The sequence below is a fragment of the Squalius cephalus genome (assembly GCF_949319135.1).
Source record: "Squalius cephalus genome assembly, chromosome: 18".
Classification (NCBI taxonomy): Eukaryota; Metazoa; Chordata; class Actinopteri; order Cypriniformes; family Leuciscidae; genus Squalius; species Squalius cephalus.
This window is the reverse complement of record NC_137139.1, coordinates 18,072,022-18,090,397: the sequence shown is the minus strand read 5'-3', so window position 1 is coordinate 18,090,397 and position 18,376 is coordinate 18,072,022. Positions and strand designations below refer to the sequence as shown.

Below are 18,376 nucleotides of genomic sequence, written 5' to 3'. Positions count from 1 at the left end.
TTCACAGATGCAACATAATGCTATATTTTAGAAAGAACCTAGAAAGAACATAAAGTGATCAAGTATCCCACTTTGTTGAAATTGAAAGCATGGGTTTGGCATATTATTTGACCAGAAAAACAAGAGCAACGCATTCTTAACATTTTTATTCCAAATTAATTTCTGTGCAACTTGACATGATCATGCAAACATTTCCATTTATGTGCTGTTTATTTATCATGTCCAAATAGCTTTTCAAATACACTGTGGACTTCAACTCAGTCCAGTTTAAAATCAGAAGGGCACAGGAACACAACTGTCTTCCTGAGCTGTTCTTTCCAAAACACTGCAAATTATGAGCTCTGCAGCCTGAGCCTCTTCCGAGAAGGATGTAGACCGCTTAAAAAAACGTTTCAAGACTAGTGTTTGATATCTGAAAATCAGCATTTTATCTCTGCAGGCTGCAATTGCAAAAAAAAAAAAAAAAAAAAAAAAAACTATCAGTTTTAGTTGACTTTCAGTAAGCATTAAACATTTCCAAAACCGCTGTGTCTTGCAGCATATTACAAAGAGCAAAAAAGAAAGGAAAGGTACTTGTCACAAGCTATACGACTCTTAAAAATCATCTGCTTTAATCATCTTCACTCCACAATCTGTGAACAAAAAGGTATGTTTGTTATGACTCACTTTTATTGTTTTCGTTTTCTTCCATTTATTCACTCTTAAAGGGCCAGTTCACCCAAAAATAAAAATTCTGTCATTTTCATTTTCTGATGACTTTGTAGGACTTTCTCTCTCCTATGGAACATAAAAAATGATATTTTGAAATGTCTCCGTTTTTTTGTCTAATTGGGTTCAGTTTTGTTGTGCCAACTCATTGACAGAAGTTTCATCTTTGGGTGATCTATCTATACAAGTATCTGAGATCAGTTTACTGTGTTACCTTGACAACATGAGTCTCTCGGGTGCGCACACGCAGCTTGTTGACCTGAGATTCGGCCATATCTGCCCTCTCCTCGGCCTCATCCAGCTCATTCTGGATCTTCTTGAACCGAGTCATGTTGCAGTTGACCTGCTCCTCCTGCCATACAACAACGAGATACAATGCTCTGTAATCTTTAAAAAATGGACAATGCCATATTGTTTGACAGGTCACACGATGAACAAAGTATTGATGAACCATATTTTTATGTAATGAAAGAATGAATTACTGAGTTGATATTGCAAGGGAATGGAAAATACGTACGGCATCCTCAGCCTGTCTCTTGAAGCTCTTTACTTTTGCCTGTAATTTGTCAATCAGGTCTTGCATCCTCAGGAGAGTTTTCCTGTCCTCCTCTGTCTGCACAGAGAACACAAAGTCTTTTAGATGTGCTGGAGATGATGAGGCACACTGTTTTTCTGTTGCGTCACGTCTCCGTGAGTAATACCTGGTAAGTGAGCTCTTTAATCCTCCTCTCATATTTTCGCAATCCTTTTTGGAACTCTCCACTCTTCTTCTGCTCACACTCCAGCTCTCCCTCTAGCTCCCGCACCTGATGATTGAAATGTTCCCACAGATACAGATTAGTCCATAAAATATGTTATATTCATGTCTAGACCAAATGGACTTTTTTTTTCTTTCTGCTCACCCGAATTTCCATTTTCTGAATCTGTTTCTTTCCTCCCTTGAGAGCAATCTGCTCCGCCTCATCCAGACGCATCTGCAGGTCTTTGATGGTCTGCTCCATGTTCCTCTTCATCCTCTCCAGGTGACTGCTGGTGTCCTGCTCCTTCTTCAGCTCCTCCGCCATCATGGCTGCCTAATGATGGATATGTTTGGTTACAAGTTACAATATAAAACAGCACACTCAAAACAAGTGTTTCAGAGTTGTGCTTTATTGTTGCAATTAGATGCGATTTTGACATTTTCTGCCATGCAAAACTTGCGGACAGTAGTAACTCACATCAGTTATGGCCTTCTTCGCCTTCTCTTCAGCACTTCGACACTCCTGCAGAGCGTCGTCCACTTCCCCAGATAGCATGGACAGATCACCCTCGAGCTTCTTCTTGTGGTTCAACACTGCCGTGTTCTGTAGAGATCAGTGGATCGTGAGGTAAAATCATGACGTTTGATTATTGATCATTTCTTTCATTCATTTATCATACCTGAGCATGCAGCAGGTTCACTCTCTCACTGGACTCCAGAAGCTCGTGCTCAGCGACTTTACGCATGCGGTCTGTTTGTTCCACCATTGCGCGCAACTCCTCCAACTCTGCAGTTAGGAGGGTGTTTCTCCTTTCTGTGACTGACACTTGCTCCTTTTGGTCCTCACACTGATGTACATAATCATCTAACTCTATTTGCAGTTCCTGAGAAGACACAACAATTGCAGTTGACATTTGAATTTTTACACACTTAAATGTATGTTATACAGATTAGAAGGGATGCACTGATATAAATATTCTGGCCAATTACCATTAGCTGGTAATTATTTTTATGTTAAGTCTGATATTAAAATGTATTCTATTTTAAGAAAATTAAAAATAAAACTTCAAAAACTAAATGCTTTAGGCATCACAACATTATGAAAATGGATATTAATTTTGGGATTTGCTAACGATTACATTTAACAGTTTTATTAAAGTTGTTAAAATAGGGAATTGAGCACAATCAATTATACAATATCAACGAATACAATAAAAAAATCGTAATATTGTGCATCCCTAGAGATTATTTAAAGTTGTAGCTAAAGATTACTCTGTAGTTTAAATCTGCATATTGCTACAACCAGCCCTCCCATCTCACCTTGATTTGAAGCTGTAGGTTGCGCACCATCTTTTGAGACTCCACAGCCTGTCTGTTTGCGTGGTTCAGATGGATCTCCATCTCATTCATATCTCCTTCCATCTTTTTCTTCACCCTGACTGCCTCATTACGGGCCCTGGTTTCTGCTTCCAGAGTGGTCTGCATGGTGTCCAGAGTCCGCTGATGGTTTCGACTGCATAGGTAAATAGTCACGTGTTTTAATTAAATAGTGATATTTTAATAGTTTACTTTTTTTTTATAGATATAAAAGAGTCCCTTACCGGAGATTGTCAATCTCTTCATCCCTCTCTGCAAGTTTCTTTTCAACCTCAGTCCTGGTCTGGCTGAGTTCCAGCTGGATGCGTAGGGTTTTACTCTCCTCGTGCTCCAGAGTGCCCTGAGTCACACAGGGTTAGCAACACATTAGCTTTTCACCCAAGTACATAATTATGAATGTCTGCAGGTGAGCATAGTCTGGTATCTCAGGTAATATTCATCACCTCAGCCTCCTCCAGTGCCGCTTGAATGTTACTCTTCTCAAGGTCCAAAACCTTCTTCATCTGTTCAAGCTCATGGATAGTCTTGTTGCCTTGACTAATCTGATCAGACAAGTCAATGATTTCCTCTGCAAAACAAAGGTCAGGTAAGGCTCATTTTGAAAAACATTCTGGACCAAAATATAACCTCTCTTGATTAATATAAATGTGTGCAATTTCACAGATATATTATTTCCTAAAGTCTATGTACAGTCTTCGTACCCTGCAAGTTCTTGTTCTCCCTTTTGATCGTCTCCAGCTGGTCAAGGGCTTCTTCATAGGAGTTTTTGAGTTTAAAGAGCTCTGTGCTGAGACTGCGGGACTCTTTCTGAGAGCCTTCCAGCTCGGCCTGTGTCTCCTCAAACTTCTGCCTCCACTCAGACAGCACCTGGACATAATGATAATAAAAATAGGTGGTAGTAGAAAATGAATAAGAACAATGCCTATCTGTACTTCTGATTAAATTCAATATTTAAATGTACTTTTTTGTCCTGACCTTATCAAAATTGCGTTGCTTTTTGTCCAGCACAACAGCCACAGCATTAGAGCGTTCCAGGTCAACCATCAAGTCCTCAATCTCAGTCTGCAGACGGTGCTTGGTCTTTTCCAGCGAGGCACATTTGGCATTGGAAGCTTCCACTGCCTCCTCAGAACTCTGGAGCCGTGCAACCAGCTTCTTCCTGAAGACAGATAAATCAGCTTTTTAAATAAAAGAGTCATTCTTTTTGATAAGTGAACAAGACCCTATGTTACATTGGCTGATGACAGAGTGGTCTCTTACTTGGCATCCTCTAGTTCATCGGTCCTCTGAATGGCATCAGTCTCATACTTTGTCCTCCACTGTGCAATCTCCGCATTGGCTTTAGACAGAGCACGCTGCAACTCGGATTTGGCCTCCTGCTCCTCCTCAAACTGCTCTCTCAAGAGCTCACAATCATGCCTGGATGACTGTACCGCATGAGCTAAACTGTTCTTTGCCTGGCACAAAGACACAAACACAATATAATATTAAATGTGATTCACTTGAGATGAATATATTGAATATATAAACACTACCAGTGAAATGTTTGGGGTCATTAAGAGTTTTTAAGAAGTCTCTTATGCTTTCCAAAGCTGCATTTATTTGATCAAACACAGTAAAAACAGTAACTTTGTGAAATAGTTTTGGTTTAAAATAACTATTTTCTATTTTAATATAATAATAAATTAAAAAAATGTCCCTGTGATAGCTAAACTGAAATTTTCAGCAGCCATTACTCCAGTCTTTAGTGTCACTTTTGAGCAATTAAATGCATTAAATGTCTGCCACAATAATGTAATACTTTATGTCTCTTTCTTCAGCAAACATTGATATGTGATTAATTGTGGTTAGAAATTGTAATTGACTGACTGCCCTAATAGTTATGGCACAATGCATCCAATGTATCTAAAATCAGGCTCACTTTGCATTCTTCTTCTAGCTGTTTCTTCATCTCCTCCATGGTCTGGGTGAGACCACTCTTTGTTCGCTGCAGTTGCATGACCAGAACCTCTCTCTCTTCCAGTCTGCGGCTGACCTCGGCTGATAATTGTAAGAGTGAAAAGAGGGAACATACGTTGGTACTTTACCAAGTGCCAGTTACTTTGTTCTTAAATGATATGATCTCTGTGTTGGCACTTGTTTCTAAGAAAAAATGTGAATCATATTGTCTATAGGATTGTGAATCATATTGTCTATATTGTCTTCCAATCATAATGTATAATATGTTTCCAGCTCCTGATCTTTATTCCTTTTCAAAGTGTAGGACACTGACCACTTTCTGTCTGAGCCCGTGCTTTTTGAGAGGTGACATCCATTAGCTGCCTCTGGAGTTCCTCCGCCTTGGTTCTAGACTCGTTCATCTGGTCCTCGTACATCCTGCACATTTTCTCTGTTGTAGCCTGCAAACATCAGTCTCTTTGTTAATTCCCTCACACTTCATTTGGTACTGTATATATAATATAAACTCTATGAATAGTAACATAATGGCATTATGAATCTCAGAAACCATGTTAAGCACATTGAGATGTTTTACTTTGGCTCTGGAGAGATGTTCAAGGTTAGACGCCAAATCTTCAGACTCCATTCTGGCTTCTGCCTTTTCCTTTTCCAGCCTCTGTTTGACCCTCTGCAGATTGTCCAGTTGCTCCCCCATCTCAGCCACAGTGTCCGCATGCTTTCTCCGTAGCATGGCCATGGTGGTTTCATGATGCAGAGAGGCTTCTTCCAGATCTCTTCGCATTTTAAAAAAGTCAGCCTCTCGTTTCTTGTTCATCTCGATCTGGGCAGCGGTAGCACCTCCTGCTTCCTCCAGACGTTCACTCAGCTCTTCCAGTTCCCTTGAAACATCACTGCGTTGTTTGTCCGACTTTATTCGAGCTGCTCTTTCAGCCTCAAGTTCCTCCTCAAGCTCTTCTATACGGGTCTGTAAACAGTTTACCATAATACTGTTAGATTAATAACTCATTATGCAAACACGTAATGTTCGGTCAGTAGCCAAATAATTACCTGTAATTCTTTTATTTTCTTCTGCAGTTGAATAACCAAGGCTTGCTCCTCTTCAATCTTTGCACCTATCTGAACCATTTCGAGGTCTTTCCTACAGAAAAGACCAAGTACAGATTTCATTAGAGAACATAATCTTACAGCATTTTTGTAGCACAGTACTTCCATTTAACACGACGACGACTGCGTTATGCTTATAAAATCTCACTTCTTTAGTCTGTCCTCTAGCTGCTGTTTGTTGTTCTCCAAATCCATGGATGACTCCATAGAAAGCTTCAGATCGGCCTCAAGCTTTCGCTTCACTCGCTCCAGATCCATACGCACTTTCTTCTCTTGCTCCAAAGAGCCCTCTAACTGTTCCAGTTAACACATAATAATAAACAATGAGAAATGTATTACTCAACCATTGTGTAGGCTAATAAGCTTTTCATTTCCACTGTGCTGTGAATAAGGAGTTTCGGATTGCTACAGAGTTTGTCTCATAGGGTTTTACTGAGCCCACTTTATACTCACATCATCCACCTGCTGCTCAAGTTTGATCTTGGCCTTGGACAGCATGTTCACTTTGTTCTCCTCAGTCTGCAGGTCTTCCAGAGCCTGCTGATGTGCATCCTGGAGGGCTTTCTTCTCTTTAGTCAGCCTCAGGATGGATTCATCCAATGCAGCCATTTCCTCCACCAAGTTTTTCACCTGAGTCAACCAGAGAGAACTAGGTAGTTAATCAGTGCATTAGAGGAACTAACATAGACCACATTGCCCCATCCATGAACGGATCAGTGTTACCTTGTTCTCAGTGGCATGCTTTTCCTTTTCCACCTTGGCCAAAGTAATCTCCAGGTCATCCAGGTCTTTTTTCAGCTCAATACACTCATCCTCAAGTTTGCGTTTCTTGGCCAGTATGGTGGCATTAACCTCCTCTTCATCCTCCAGCCTCTCCATCAGCTCCTTAATTTTCCCCTCCATCTGGATCTTAGCCTTGATCAGCAGGTTACAGCGGTCTTCAGCATCAGCCAGATTATCCTGCTCCTGGGGTCAGAATGTAAAGATGAATTCTTTCCATCTTTCCTTTGACTAGTGTTTGATGCATAAAAGCAAGTAAAATATGATTGCTATTAACTGTGATTCTGAATCTTAACTTCTTGTTTCATTGGTATGATCCACTCTTGCACTCACCGCTTGAAGTTGTAAGGAGAGGTCATTTTTCTCTTGCACCAAAGAGATCTGTTTCTCCTCAAACTCCTTCCTCTTCACCTCAGACCTCTCAAGAGCCTCCTTTAGCTTCTGGAACTCCTCCTTCAGTGTAGCCAGCTCCTTCTCTGTAGCTGCGCTCCTCAGCAGGGGTTTGATCTTGAAGAACAGACACATCCATGGCCAGTTCTTGACTGCGTAAAAGGCACGGATGTTCCACTGAATCACCATCAGAGCTTCCCTGAGTGAAGATAATCAGATGGTGGATCAATGACATACTGTATATGACTATCCACGATAAAGAAAAGGAAAAATCGGGTTTAAACACAAATGCCAAGTTCTCAGAAATGTACTCTTTATATGTTGGTTTCATATGGTTCTAAAAACTTTTATACAATAAAAAAAAAAAAAGTTTAAATATACTGATCCCAAAAATGTCATCTTGTTTAAAATATAACACATCTTCCTTACATCTAAGTACATGTGAGTGTACATCTTAATCATTATATATAGATTATTTCAAGGTAGAAAAATTAACAAAAAAAATGAATTACTAATCAATAAAATTACTTTTAACCTTTTAACCTGTATGTTGGGTGCACTCATAACTTTTAACCTGTATGCTGGGTGCACCACAACCCTTTCTTCAAAAAGTATTTACTGTTTTTAGAATTAAGCATTTTTCCTTAGTTTTCTTGATATCAGGAGAGTTTTACCACCCTGGTATTTTTAACTTTAAGCTTAAAAAAAATGAAATTTGATGTCCCCTAATTTTCATCGTAGAGGTGCTGTATTCAAGTCAATGTGTGTATGACTTGCATGTTAAACATATATATTTTTAAATAAATAGATCCATGAAAAATTAGCATAATGTCATTGAGCCTGGTGCTGGTATATATGGAGTTGTCTAGGAAATATTTTGGACTACACAAAACATTGGGTAAATACATTACAATGTTTCAATATAAGATACATACTAGGAATGTCCCAAACGAGTTTTTTGTGCCCCCAAACCGATCCGAGTTAATGAATATCGAGTATCTGCAGACAGCATGTCCAGATCCTATACTTGTAATTTCCTAGTACTTGGTGCACACTTAAAGTACGCTCAAATCAATCCAATATATACAGGGCTGTGCAGAGAGTTTCTCAGGGACAGGGGCTCAAATGTAAAAAAAAGGGGCATTTATCACTAGAGTAACTCCAATGTAACAATTACTAAAGTAATTATATATATATATATATATATATATATATGCATATTTATAAATAAATAAATATGTATATGTATCATGCACACACACACTTGAGCTTATTCTTTTCCTTTTAATGATGGTTGGCAAACCCACTTGGGTGCATTCCGCTACCTACTGCACGGCACCAGCGTGACAGCTAATGTAAAATTAAGGATCAGGCTTAGGATAGCCGATACGATCAATAAAAAAAAATGCTTAATCGGCCCCAATAACAATCCTTCAGATCGGCTCAGGACATCTTTAATACATACTGTAAGAGGATCAAGATGAAGCCTTTTACACTCTCTCAAAACTCCTTGTGTCCAAGGATAAAAGAACCCGTATCCATTTTGTAGCCTGCACCTCAAACTCCCTGCCCCTGTTGTTCTAAATTAGCTCAGTATGTCTAGCACCAAATAGGGCCAGGCTGCCACACGCCATTGTTTCGTGTGTTCTAAATCAGTAATCCCACTGTGATACTGAGCATGCCTAAAGAGTAAATCAATTCCGCGTTGCTGAAGCGGCAACACAATCAGGAACAGTCAAAGGTCAGGCAGAGGTTGTTGATTATCTAAAGCTGAACCCTTCTGAAGAAACAAGAGGACTTAATGTCCTGTCACCTGGGATGGCATTTCAGCAGTTTTCAGCCTGTTCCCAGCTATATCCATTCTGGACAAAAGAAGGTTATTTATATTAAAGATCGGAGGGGGCACTCTGGTAAGGAACCGTCAACAACTGGTATGTGCGCTGTTTGCGGGATATATGACCCACCTCCACACCTGCTTTTGTAAATGCCATTTCGGGTGGAGGGGGTTTAACTGGCTTTTTCTGTAGTGACCACACACACACACACACAAAACAAACGGACACACGCCAGACACACGCCACAACATAGTCCGCATACACTTCAGACATTCCCCCCATAGATTTACAGGCTCATAGGCCTACACACACTCTCAACAGTTTATCGACATGTTTAGAAAGGGCTTAAGGATGCGATATCTGCAATCTGACACCTTTTTCAGTCAGTGAGTAACAGCAAAACTATTTGCGTTTGGCTATTTAGATGCTTTATGACTATTGTCATGGTTTGGGCATCCAAATAGCACATACTTCTCTTTCATCATCCTTCGGCGCTCCATTTGCATGAGTTTTCCCCTGCAGAAGGCCTGCAGCAAGGTGAGGATCTTAGACAGACGTTCGTCTCTCATGTCCTCCAGATGGCCAAGAAGTCCCGCCTTAAAGAAAACCTGAAGGAGGACAGATGCACAGGTCAGTGCAGCCTAGGATGAGTTTTAAGTAACTGAAAATACAGTAGTGGGCATGATAGGAGTGAAAGAGAACAATTTCATGAACCTTGCTGTGGCCAAACTTGTACTGTGTGTGGTCGATATCCAGAGACCCAAGCAACTTTTCTACAGCTTTCCTGCTGTCCACATATGTGTCCTCTGGGATGGCCAAAGGGTTCAGGATACGGTAGCTGGTAAATCATGATGGTTTAGTTAAATATCTTTATTCATCTTTCTATTGGGGTTGTGCACCATTCAAAATTTACTTGAGAATGGCTTTTAAATTGTTCAATTTTAATACAAGAAAGTACTGAAAATCAAAGAGATAGATAGAGAGATAGATAGATAGATATTATACTCTACACTACATCCCCAGAATGCATTACCTGTGTTAAATCTTCATTTAATTACCATTCACTAAAATAATCTTCCTGTCATTCCAGCATGATCCAGTCTCTTGTGCCCCTAATTACAAGTGTGACCTATGAAGAAAAACTCACCGCTGTTTGAACTCCGCATAGAGAATCCGGTTGGGAAATCCCTTCCTGCAAATGCGGATTCCTTCAAGAACACCATTGCAGCGAAGCTGGTGGAGAACCAGAAATGGCTCCATCATCCCTATCAGAAACAAGAACAGAAACTGAAGACTGATGGTGTGTTTACGGTTGATTTATGGAGATCTTATAGCATAACAAATGGTTTTATCCTCAACACTGAAATTTTTGTACCTGGGGTCTTTGACTCATTGGGGATAATGCAGCGCACAAAATGAGGCTGAGTGCTTCTCAGATTAGTCATCAACTTGTTTAGATTCTCCTAGAGTGATATAGAAGGAAAGGTCATTATGCAACATGATAAGATTTAAACAAATTTTAAATCAGCTCACAGTCTCCATGCTTGCAACTACTGGGTCAGATCTTACCTGCGTCTTTGCATCTGCAGCTGGTGAAAGCTGAGCCAGCACAGACTTAAAGTGATGTTCATGGGTCAGATTACCTAAACATCACTGCAAGTCTTAACTGGCTCACTTTCCAACACCATTTCCAATATCTAACATTAGCAGATTTTTAGTTGCAGTGAAAAGTTGCTTTTATGGTGCATTTAGATATAATGTCATTTGGTATCTCCTCCGTATCTCCTCACTCTTACCCACCTTATGCAGCTGGGACACTGTTTGGAATGAAGCACCTTTCTTCCTCTTCTCTCTGCCCCCTGGCTTTGCTTCTGTACCTGTAACAATACGTGTAAAACACCTGAGTACAATCTAGCCTAGTGGAATCATCATTTTAATATCCGTTGTATTAATATACACCTGAATCTAAACTGATGAAGTTCTCGAAGAGGATTGCCATTAACTTGTTGGATGATCTCTGGAAGATTCCCACCACTGTTTCATTTAGAGGATCTCTGTTTTTGTCAAGCCATCCATTGATGTTGTATGGCACCTGACAACATACATGCATTTGAATTTATATCATATGTTAAGTTAATTATAGTGATCAAGTGATTTATCCTTATAACTTGAGCTATCACCATTGCGCCATTAAGCAAGGCACTTAACCTCAGCTTGCTCCAGACAATCCCCGTTACTTAAATGGTGCCATTCTATGGCGGCATTGCATACTGTAAATTGCTTAACAAATTCCAATGGCTCCAGTAATGCGGCTTATAAAGAGTCTATTATTGTATGCTATGGTAAATATGTCTGTGAATATGATGTTATTTTCACTCACCACTCCAGCGTAGTGCACCAGCTCAAAGTGAGTGTCATATTTGCGTTTTTTGTCTGGCCTCGGTTTCAGGAAGTTGGGAGACTTGCCAAGGTGATTATCGTAGAGTTTAGCTTTGAAGCTGCTCTCTGTGGATTTAGGGAACATGCACTCCTCTTCCAGAATAGACAGTATACCCAACGGCTGCAAACAACACAAGAAGGATGTAACAGCTAGAGTTGCTTAGTATTATCTTATACAAACTTACACATGCTTTCACAGAGTTACATGTAATTCTATATTAACCTTCTCAATGAGGTCAATGCAGGCTTGCAGGTCTAATCCAAAGTCTATGAAAGTCCACTCTATGCCCTCAGTCTTGTACTCCTCCTGTTCTAGGATGAACATGTGATGGTTGAAAAACTGTTGCAGTTTCTCATTGGTGAAGTTGATGCACATTTGCTCAAAGTTGTTGAACTGTTCAGGGAAACAGAAGAGAAAGAGTTTTTCAAATAAGGTACAATGAGTACTGAATAATGTATATGGGTGGGTATCAATGTACATTTCCTGAATCAGTTCTAAATAAGTTCATGATTCAATCTGATTGTGATTTAATGTTATTTAATGTACACTTTAGACATTCATTCTACTAACTATAAGTAACTTTGCAACTTCATGTCAGCTACAAGTCATTAGAATATTAGTAGACAGTCTGCTTAATATCTGCTAACACTTTATTTTATTGTTTCCAACAGACATTCTGCTGACTATAAGTAGCTTTTCAAGTACATCAACTTTATCATTAAAAAGGCTGACTCAAAAGAGTAATTTGTTTGTGAATTGGACTACATTGTTTGCAAGCAGATTTTTGATTCACTACCAAGAACCAGTACATAAGAGTCATTGAATCATTGAAACGTGGTGCAGGAACCACTTCCACAGGGTAAAAAAAAAAAAGAGCTTTTAAGAATCAAAATTGTGTCAATCAAATGAAATTTGCGATTAATGGAGAATTTGTGTCTTTAAGATCCACATCTGATGTGCAGACAGTGGTAAAGAGTGATGCAAAGCAATATACAAGCAATTTACAAATATTTAAACTGACTTACTTCAAAGATCTCAAAGCCTGCTATGTCCAGCACTCCTATGAAGAACTGACGGGGGATGGCCGTGTATAGGGTTTTATTGATTCTGCTCACCAGCCATTTAAACATGCGGTCATACGTGGCTTTGGCCAAAGCACCAACAGCATAGGTCACCTGTCATGACACAAAAGCACAAATACTCTCACTGCTTGGTGAAATTAAATAGCATGGATACTAATTCAACATTTACTGATCAAACTGACCTGTTCAACTGTCTGTCCTTTGACAATGTACTCATTGCCCACTTTCACTCTAGGGTGAAGCAGTCCTTTTATGAGGTCAGCTGAACTGATCCCCATGAGATAGGAGGCTTTGTCTGCACCTGAGTAACAAAATCACAGCGCTTAGCCAAACCAAGATGCTGACTGAGACGTTGGCCTTGCTTATGACAGAGTCCCTCTTACTTTCAGTGCCATCTGCCTCTGCTTGCTCCTCTCTCTGCCGCACTTTAAACTTCATGTTGCCAAAGTGCATGATGGCACCGACTATCTTGTAACAGCCATACTTCTCCTCAGGAGTGAAACCAAGGGTGTCCATTGCATGCTATATAGGAAGGTAAGCAAGTTGCATTAGGTGAGTGGTCATTCTGTGTTTATGTGGAATGATTAGCATCTAGGTATCTCTTTGCAGTGATCTCCATCATACAAGTACTTACATCAGTTGCAAGCAGCTCATCTCCATCGTCCATGTTGTCAACAGTTACAACACCCTGCGAGCAGAAGTGGTAGTCAAAGGGATTTGATGACACCAGCAGCATGTCTGTATAACATATGAAAGAGGTTTGGTTTTTAAGTCACACAGTGCACTGAGGATGGAATTCTGCTGGCATTTTAACATCTATACTTGATATATAGTTCTTTAGCTTAAATAGTAGCCATGCCGTATGTGTTTCCTCTGAATACCTAGGAGTTCTGGTTTCCTTTGCGAGAGGATCTGGTAGTAGATGTGGTAGCTTCTCTCTCCAGTTTGCTGAAAAATCACTCTAGATTTTTCCAGAAGATCTAAAGAGAATGTGAAATGGAACAGGATTTGAAGGAATAACAATATATATAATCTATAAACAGTATTATTTTTCAAATCAGCTTACAGATGTCAATGTCAGAAGATGCAAGTTTCCCTGTAGGAGCAAAATGGATTCGTATGAATTTACCCTGTGTTAAAGAGAGGGGGGAAAAGTAAAACGGAGAACGATACTGAAAGAAAGTGAGATGTTGTGCTCATCTTATGACGTTTACTCACAAAGCGGGATGAGTTGTCATTCCTCAGGGTTTTTGCATTGCCGAAAGCTTCCATAGCTGGGTTGGCCTCAATTATCTGATCCTCTAATGTACCCTATTTACATTGAAAACAGAGAAATGTGTGAGCTTATAATCGAACACTAAAATTATATCTATGAGTAGGACAGAACAAACTAATGAAAAATGAAAATGAAATATTATCTGTCATGATTGAGGGGAAAATAGATGAAATCAGGTTTTTTTTCTGAAAAAGTGAAAAAGGTGCTTATAATGTTAAAAACAAAAGACAAAATGAGAGACATTGCAAAAAGGGAAATGGGCAATGTAAAGAGTGGTATAAAAAGGGTTTATAAAATCATACTGGAACGGGAAAACAAAACTCGGGTAACAAAACTCTGAGGGTCACTCCTTATCGGTTAAAAGGATGTCTGTGAATTCAAAAGGAATAGATAAACATTTAGACGTGATTAAAAATCCCAAAAAACAAGATGTAGAGGAACAAAAGTAAGACTCGCAGGGAGACAAAAACAAGGGATAAGGATGGGTGATGACAAAAAGAAGCAGAGAAGTTTCTGCCCTTACTCCTTTTTTGCCCCCTGCTTCACCAAGAGCAGCTATAATGGCAAAATACTGAATTACGCGTTTCGTGTTGACAGTTTTGCCAGCACCGGATTCTCCGCTAGGCATGGACAAAATTCATGTGAAATATACATGAAACATGATTAAATCCAAGAAGAAAGATTGAAAAAGAAAAAAGAAAACTCTTCAAAATGACAAAAACCCATTTTTTTATACCGCTTCGTGATTAAATAATGAGCAAAAAGGATTTCAGATCATTCTGACCTAAAAGTTGTAGAACAGAATGTCGTGGTGGAAGGTTACTTACGTGATAAGCATTGACTGGTTTTCACGATCTACAAGGAAAACATGGTAAAAAATAAAGAACGAAATGCATTATCTTTTGACCAAAGTGCAATTCAGAATCAAAACAAATGCAACATATAAGGCCTGTGTGAAATATAGATCAAAAGTGAAATATGTTTCAGACCATACTTTTTAGCATGTCATTGTAGGCATTGTCTGCTATGGAATAGATGTGAGGCGGAACATCTGAGCGACGCTTTCCCTTATACGCTGCAACCACTTCAGGAGAATACACAGGAAGCCATTTATACGGGTTAACTGTCACACAAAACAGCCCTGAATATGTCTGTGGACAGACAGAAAAGAACACGCATGAAGACTGAGAAACCCTAAAATGATCCAAAAGCTATGAAGAACATCGAAGAAACAGATATCTTGATTCTCGAGTTATTTTTAAAACTCTTTTAGATACAGAGAACTGTTAAACAGTAAATGATAAAGTCGTGTCTCACATAGATCATCCAGAAACTGTAGCGACGTCTGAGGTTGAAAAGAACAGAGGCCTCATTGAGGTGCGTAAGCATGGCCATGTCTTCAATCATGTCAAACTTTGGGGGATTCATCTGCTGAATGTCATCCTCTTTCACTGTTAACATCTGTCAGGATTAGATTAAAGAATTTAATCACCACCTTGTGATACATTTTCTTTTTACACTGCAGAATGAATGTAGTCACTCGAATGACAATTGTAGAAACATGCAAAATTGGCCTGCTGAGCTTAACTATTTGCTATAAATACAATACAATACACACACAAAAAAAATCAGCCCACAGACAACATCAGCATTGGTATACACTGCAATAAAATAAAAAAATTATAATTCTCTAGTGAAAACACCTAAAACAAATACTTAAATTTATGTTTCTTTATCTGTTTTTTCCCCCCAATTATTATTATTTTTTTAAATTGCAAATGAGGTAAGATCTAATTTCTTCTCAAAAATTGTCTCTTGTAAGAATGTAGATATACTTATTGAAAAATAAGACAAAAATTGTGATTCATATTTTTTGCAGTGTGGTCACAGAAAAAACAAGGGCAGTTTAAGCTTCACTGACCATTCCATCTTTGGTCTCCACCATGACTTTGTCTCCATCGGTATCTTTGATCTCCACCTCAATGTAGGCTTCATTCTCATCTGGAATATAAACACGTTTCTTCCCTGCACACAGAAGTACATTTGTCACTTCTTAATTGAACTGCCAGACAGGTAACATTACAAACCATGGTAGATAAACCTCTTATGCATGCAACACCAATTAAACATAATACTATTATTATTATTATTACATTCATTTGTAATTTAGGTTATAGCCTAATATAAATATATATTGCATTTATTTACATTTAAAATAAACAAAATTGCGTGTTATGTCAAGATATCTATGCGTTTTCACATGCACAATACTTGGATAGGATTTAAAATTAATGATTTGAATTTTTATAGGATTCTGCACCAATAATAGTAATAAAAAAAACTCGTTTTCACATAGGACACAGACAGGACGTCTGACAGTACCATCAAACGCATGGGATTGCGCAGCGAGTTGTTCCAGGTTGGTTTTACGCAGGAATGTGGCCGCATCTCCAAATTCCCTCAATTCCAAAAAGCGGGACATGATTAACGCTTCCGGTCCCGGACCTGCACTCAAACACCTGTAACGTCGTAGAAACTTTGTTAGAAAAAAAAAAGATTTTCTCTTCTTTGTTTTGTTTCACATAGGCATGTGTTGAAAAAAGTCAATCTCTAATCCACAATCTTGGTGAGTATTTGTGTACAAAAACCTCGAATTCTTCAAAACTGTCACATACAAGGCACGGCGCACTATCCAAACAGCGCTGTGGAAAGCACATGCATTTGAGTACTGACCTCAGTAATGTCTAAACGGGTTGGCCTCGGAAGAAGTGGCCTGGTCCTCTTTTATTGTTCCCCTCAAGGTCAGAGTTGGGGAGATATGTCAGATATTCCCATGTGTCCGTGTGTGTTCAGTTGCTCATTGGCTGCGCGTTCGTGCGGTCCGTCCCTGCGCGATCACAAAAGGCAAACAGGTTTGACGAACCGTACTGTAAGGGGTTATTTTTAAAACAACATTGTTGTTGCTTGTGATTAATGTGCTGCTGTCCAGAGGTTAAATGCACGACCTCTCTCTATTTCTTTAAAGTCTTCAATTATGTTATGGCCAAAAAATGATATCAGTAAGAAAAAAAGAAAAAACTATGGACTTGGAGGGTTTTGACCCTTACTGAGGCCTGAACCCCCATATGGAAGTTAAAACAAAAGATTGGGGAGGGGAAAATGGTATTTTTTTGTATAAATATACGGAATTTTCTAACAATGTTTCTGTAAACAAACAAGTTAGATTATAAGTTAAATTGACGCTTGAGAACTGTTTACCAGTGGTAACAATAGCAACAGTAGGTGCTCGAGACTTCCGTCATTGTATCGAATTGTAGCGGACGATACAATTATCGGACGAATTTTTTTTTATCACATTAGTAAAAAGAAAAATAATTGTATATGTTGGCTGTAAAGAAGGGTTTTGCACGACAGGCAACCCTTAGCCTACTCATAAAATTACATTTCTATTTTCTATTGCCTTTATGAAATTAGTTTATTAGAATATAAAATATAAATGTAATTTTATATGTAGGCTAGGTGAGTTTTAGTTTATTTCTATTTGTATTACTTAATGTATATTTATAATATGATTACTTACACATTAACAGCATACCAGATTGAATACAACATGAGCAAGTTCAGAGAACTATCAGGGGATTTTTAAGAGTAGGCTTAAACTGTGTTATGACAGGATGAAATATGGTATTGAAAGGAATGGGATCAGTCTGTGCCTATAACTTAGGGCTTCCTATAACTTAACTAACTTCTGAGACAAGGATTTTTAAAAATTGTGTCACAACTTGGTGCAGTCCATTTCTGTGAGTGTATGAGGTATCTATCTTTGCCTCATTTGACAGACTAGTTGAAAGACATAGTGGTGTGTTCAATATAACACACAAGATCTGCATAACGTTCATACTGATACAATCAGATCCTCCTTAGCAAACAGGCGCCTCAGAAGCTGTCGACCTTGAGGGGTAAAGCTGAGATAAGTGTCCTCTAGCAGAATCCAGAGCCCACTATGTAGTCCGAAAATAGAAGAGAATACAACTCCTGTTCCCAATAGCCGGCATTCCGTGCAGAGATAGCCATGCTGTCTGGCATGGGTTTGTGGTTAAAGAGGCGGTGCTCTGCTTTGTTTCCCTTAGAAATTACTGAGAGTGATCAGCCAGTGATTAAACACTGAAAGAGTGTCCACACTATCTTCTCAACCCTATAAATACTGAAAGAGGTGCAGATGTCACCATTTATGTTTGATTGTTGAAAGTGCTGTTAAACACAGTTCAAAAGTAAGCATTACTTACATGTATTTTTTTCAGTTACTTTTTAATAAGGCCTACATTTATTTTTTGTGATGAATTAGGCTACTTCATACAGCAATTTCCTTGTTGAGGAAACATAGCTATATGGAAGTTGCTTAAGGGGGCAATATGTTTTTATAAATAAAAAATATACATATTCAATGGTGTAATTTATCATTCTTATCAAAACAATGAGTTCTTTTAAATTAATGAAAAAATATGTGGCAGTAACTTAAACAGACAAATTTATACATAGTCTACTACAAAAACACCCTAACTTTACTAATTAGAAAATAGTACATATTGCAAAGACTTCTATTAATCGTTTTGCACTGTTTACTATGAATTACACAATGGAAAGAGAGAATGAATTAGGATGAACCAATTCAATAGAATGAATCAG

At 38.7% G+C, this 18,376-nt stretch overlaps 1 protein-coding gene across 3 annotated transcripts; it reads right to left on the bottom strand.

The window, feature by feature from the left end:
* Positions 1-131: 131 nt before the first annotated feature.
* On the bottom strand, positions 132-16,488 carry myh7bb (myosin, heavy chain 7B, cardiac muscle, beta b). Of its 3 annotated transcripts, none has more exons than XM_079849588.1 (42): positions 16,424-16,488; positions 16,073-16,209; positions 15,612-15,715; positions 15,008-15,151; positions 14,685-14,841; positions 14,518-14,545; positions 13,633-13,725; positions 13,481-13,544; positions 13,296-13,394; positions 13,049-13,152; positions 12,798-12,936; positions 12,597-12,715; positions 12,358-12,507; positions 11,555-11,725; positions 11,273-11,452; positions 10,852-10,984; positions 10,693-10,769; positions 10,268-10,355; positions 10,040-10,157; positions 9,607-9,730; positions 9,364-9,500; positions 7,001-7,256; positions 6,611-6,853; positions 6,341-6,517; positions 6,036-6,181; positions 5,831-5,921; positions 5,358-5,747; positions 5,097-5,223; positions 4,746-4,864; positions 4,085-4,281; positions 3,800-3,983; positions 3,526-3,691; positions 3,268-3,392; positions 3,049-3,164; positions 2,768-2,960; positions 2,128-2,331; positions 1,926-2,051; positions 1,611-1,781; positions 1,410-1,514; positions 1,226-1,321; positions 923-1,060; positions 132-632 (listed from the first exon to the last, which is right to left on the bottom strand). In XM_079849588.1, the coding sequence occupies exons 7-42, from the start codon at positions 13,684-13,686 to the stop codon at positions 621-623; spliced, it is 5,139 nt and encodes a 1,712-aa protein (XP_079705714.1). In that variant the 5' UTR covers positions 13,687-13,725; positions 14,518-14,545; positions 14,685-14,841; positions 15,008-15,151; positions 15,612-15,715; positions 16,073-16,209; positions 16,424-16,488; the 3' UTR covers positions 132-620. The 3 variants fall into 3 exon arrangements, with proteins under 3 accessions (XP_079705714.1, XP_079705713.1, XP_079705715.1); XM_079849587.1 differs by adding an exon at positions 14,214-14,310 and having other exon boundaries at positions 16,073-16,451; XM_079849589.1 differs by having other exon boundaries at positions 16,073-16,479.
* Between the last annotated feature and the right edge of the window lie 1,888 nt (positions 16,489-18,376).

What these genes read in the sequence shown, in the direction of transcription:
- myh7bb (XM_079849587.1), bottom strand. Translation starts at nt 16,172, where the DNA reads ATGTCCCGCTTTTTGGAATTGAGGGAATTTGGAGATGCGGCCACATTC. An exon ending in CGGCACTGGAGGAGGCTGAG is followed by an intron (nt 3,165 to 3,267) that starts GTGATGAATATT and finishes TGTGTGACTCAG; the next exon opens with GGCACTCTGGAGCACGAGGA. An exon ending in CGAAGAAGGCCATAACTGAT is followed by an intron (nt 1,782 to 1,925) that starts GTGAGTTACTAC and finishes ATCCATCATTAG; the next exon opens with GCAGCCATGATGGCGGAGGA.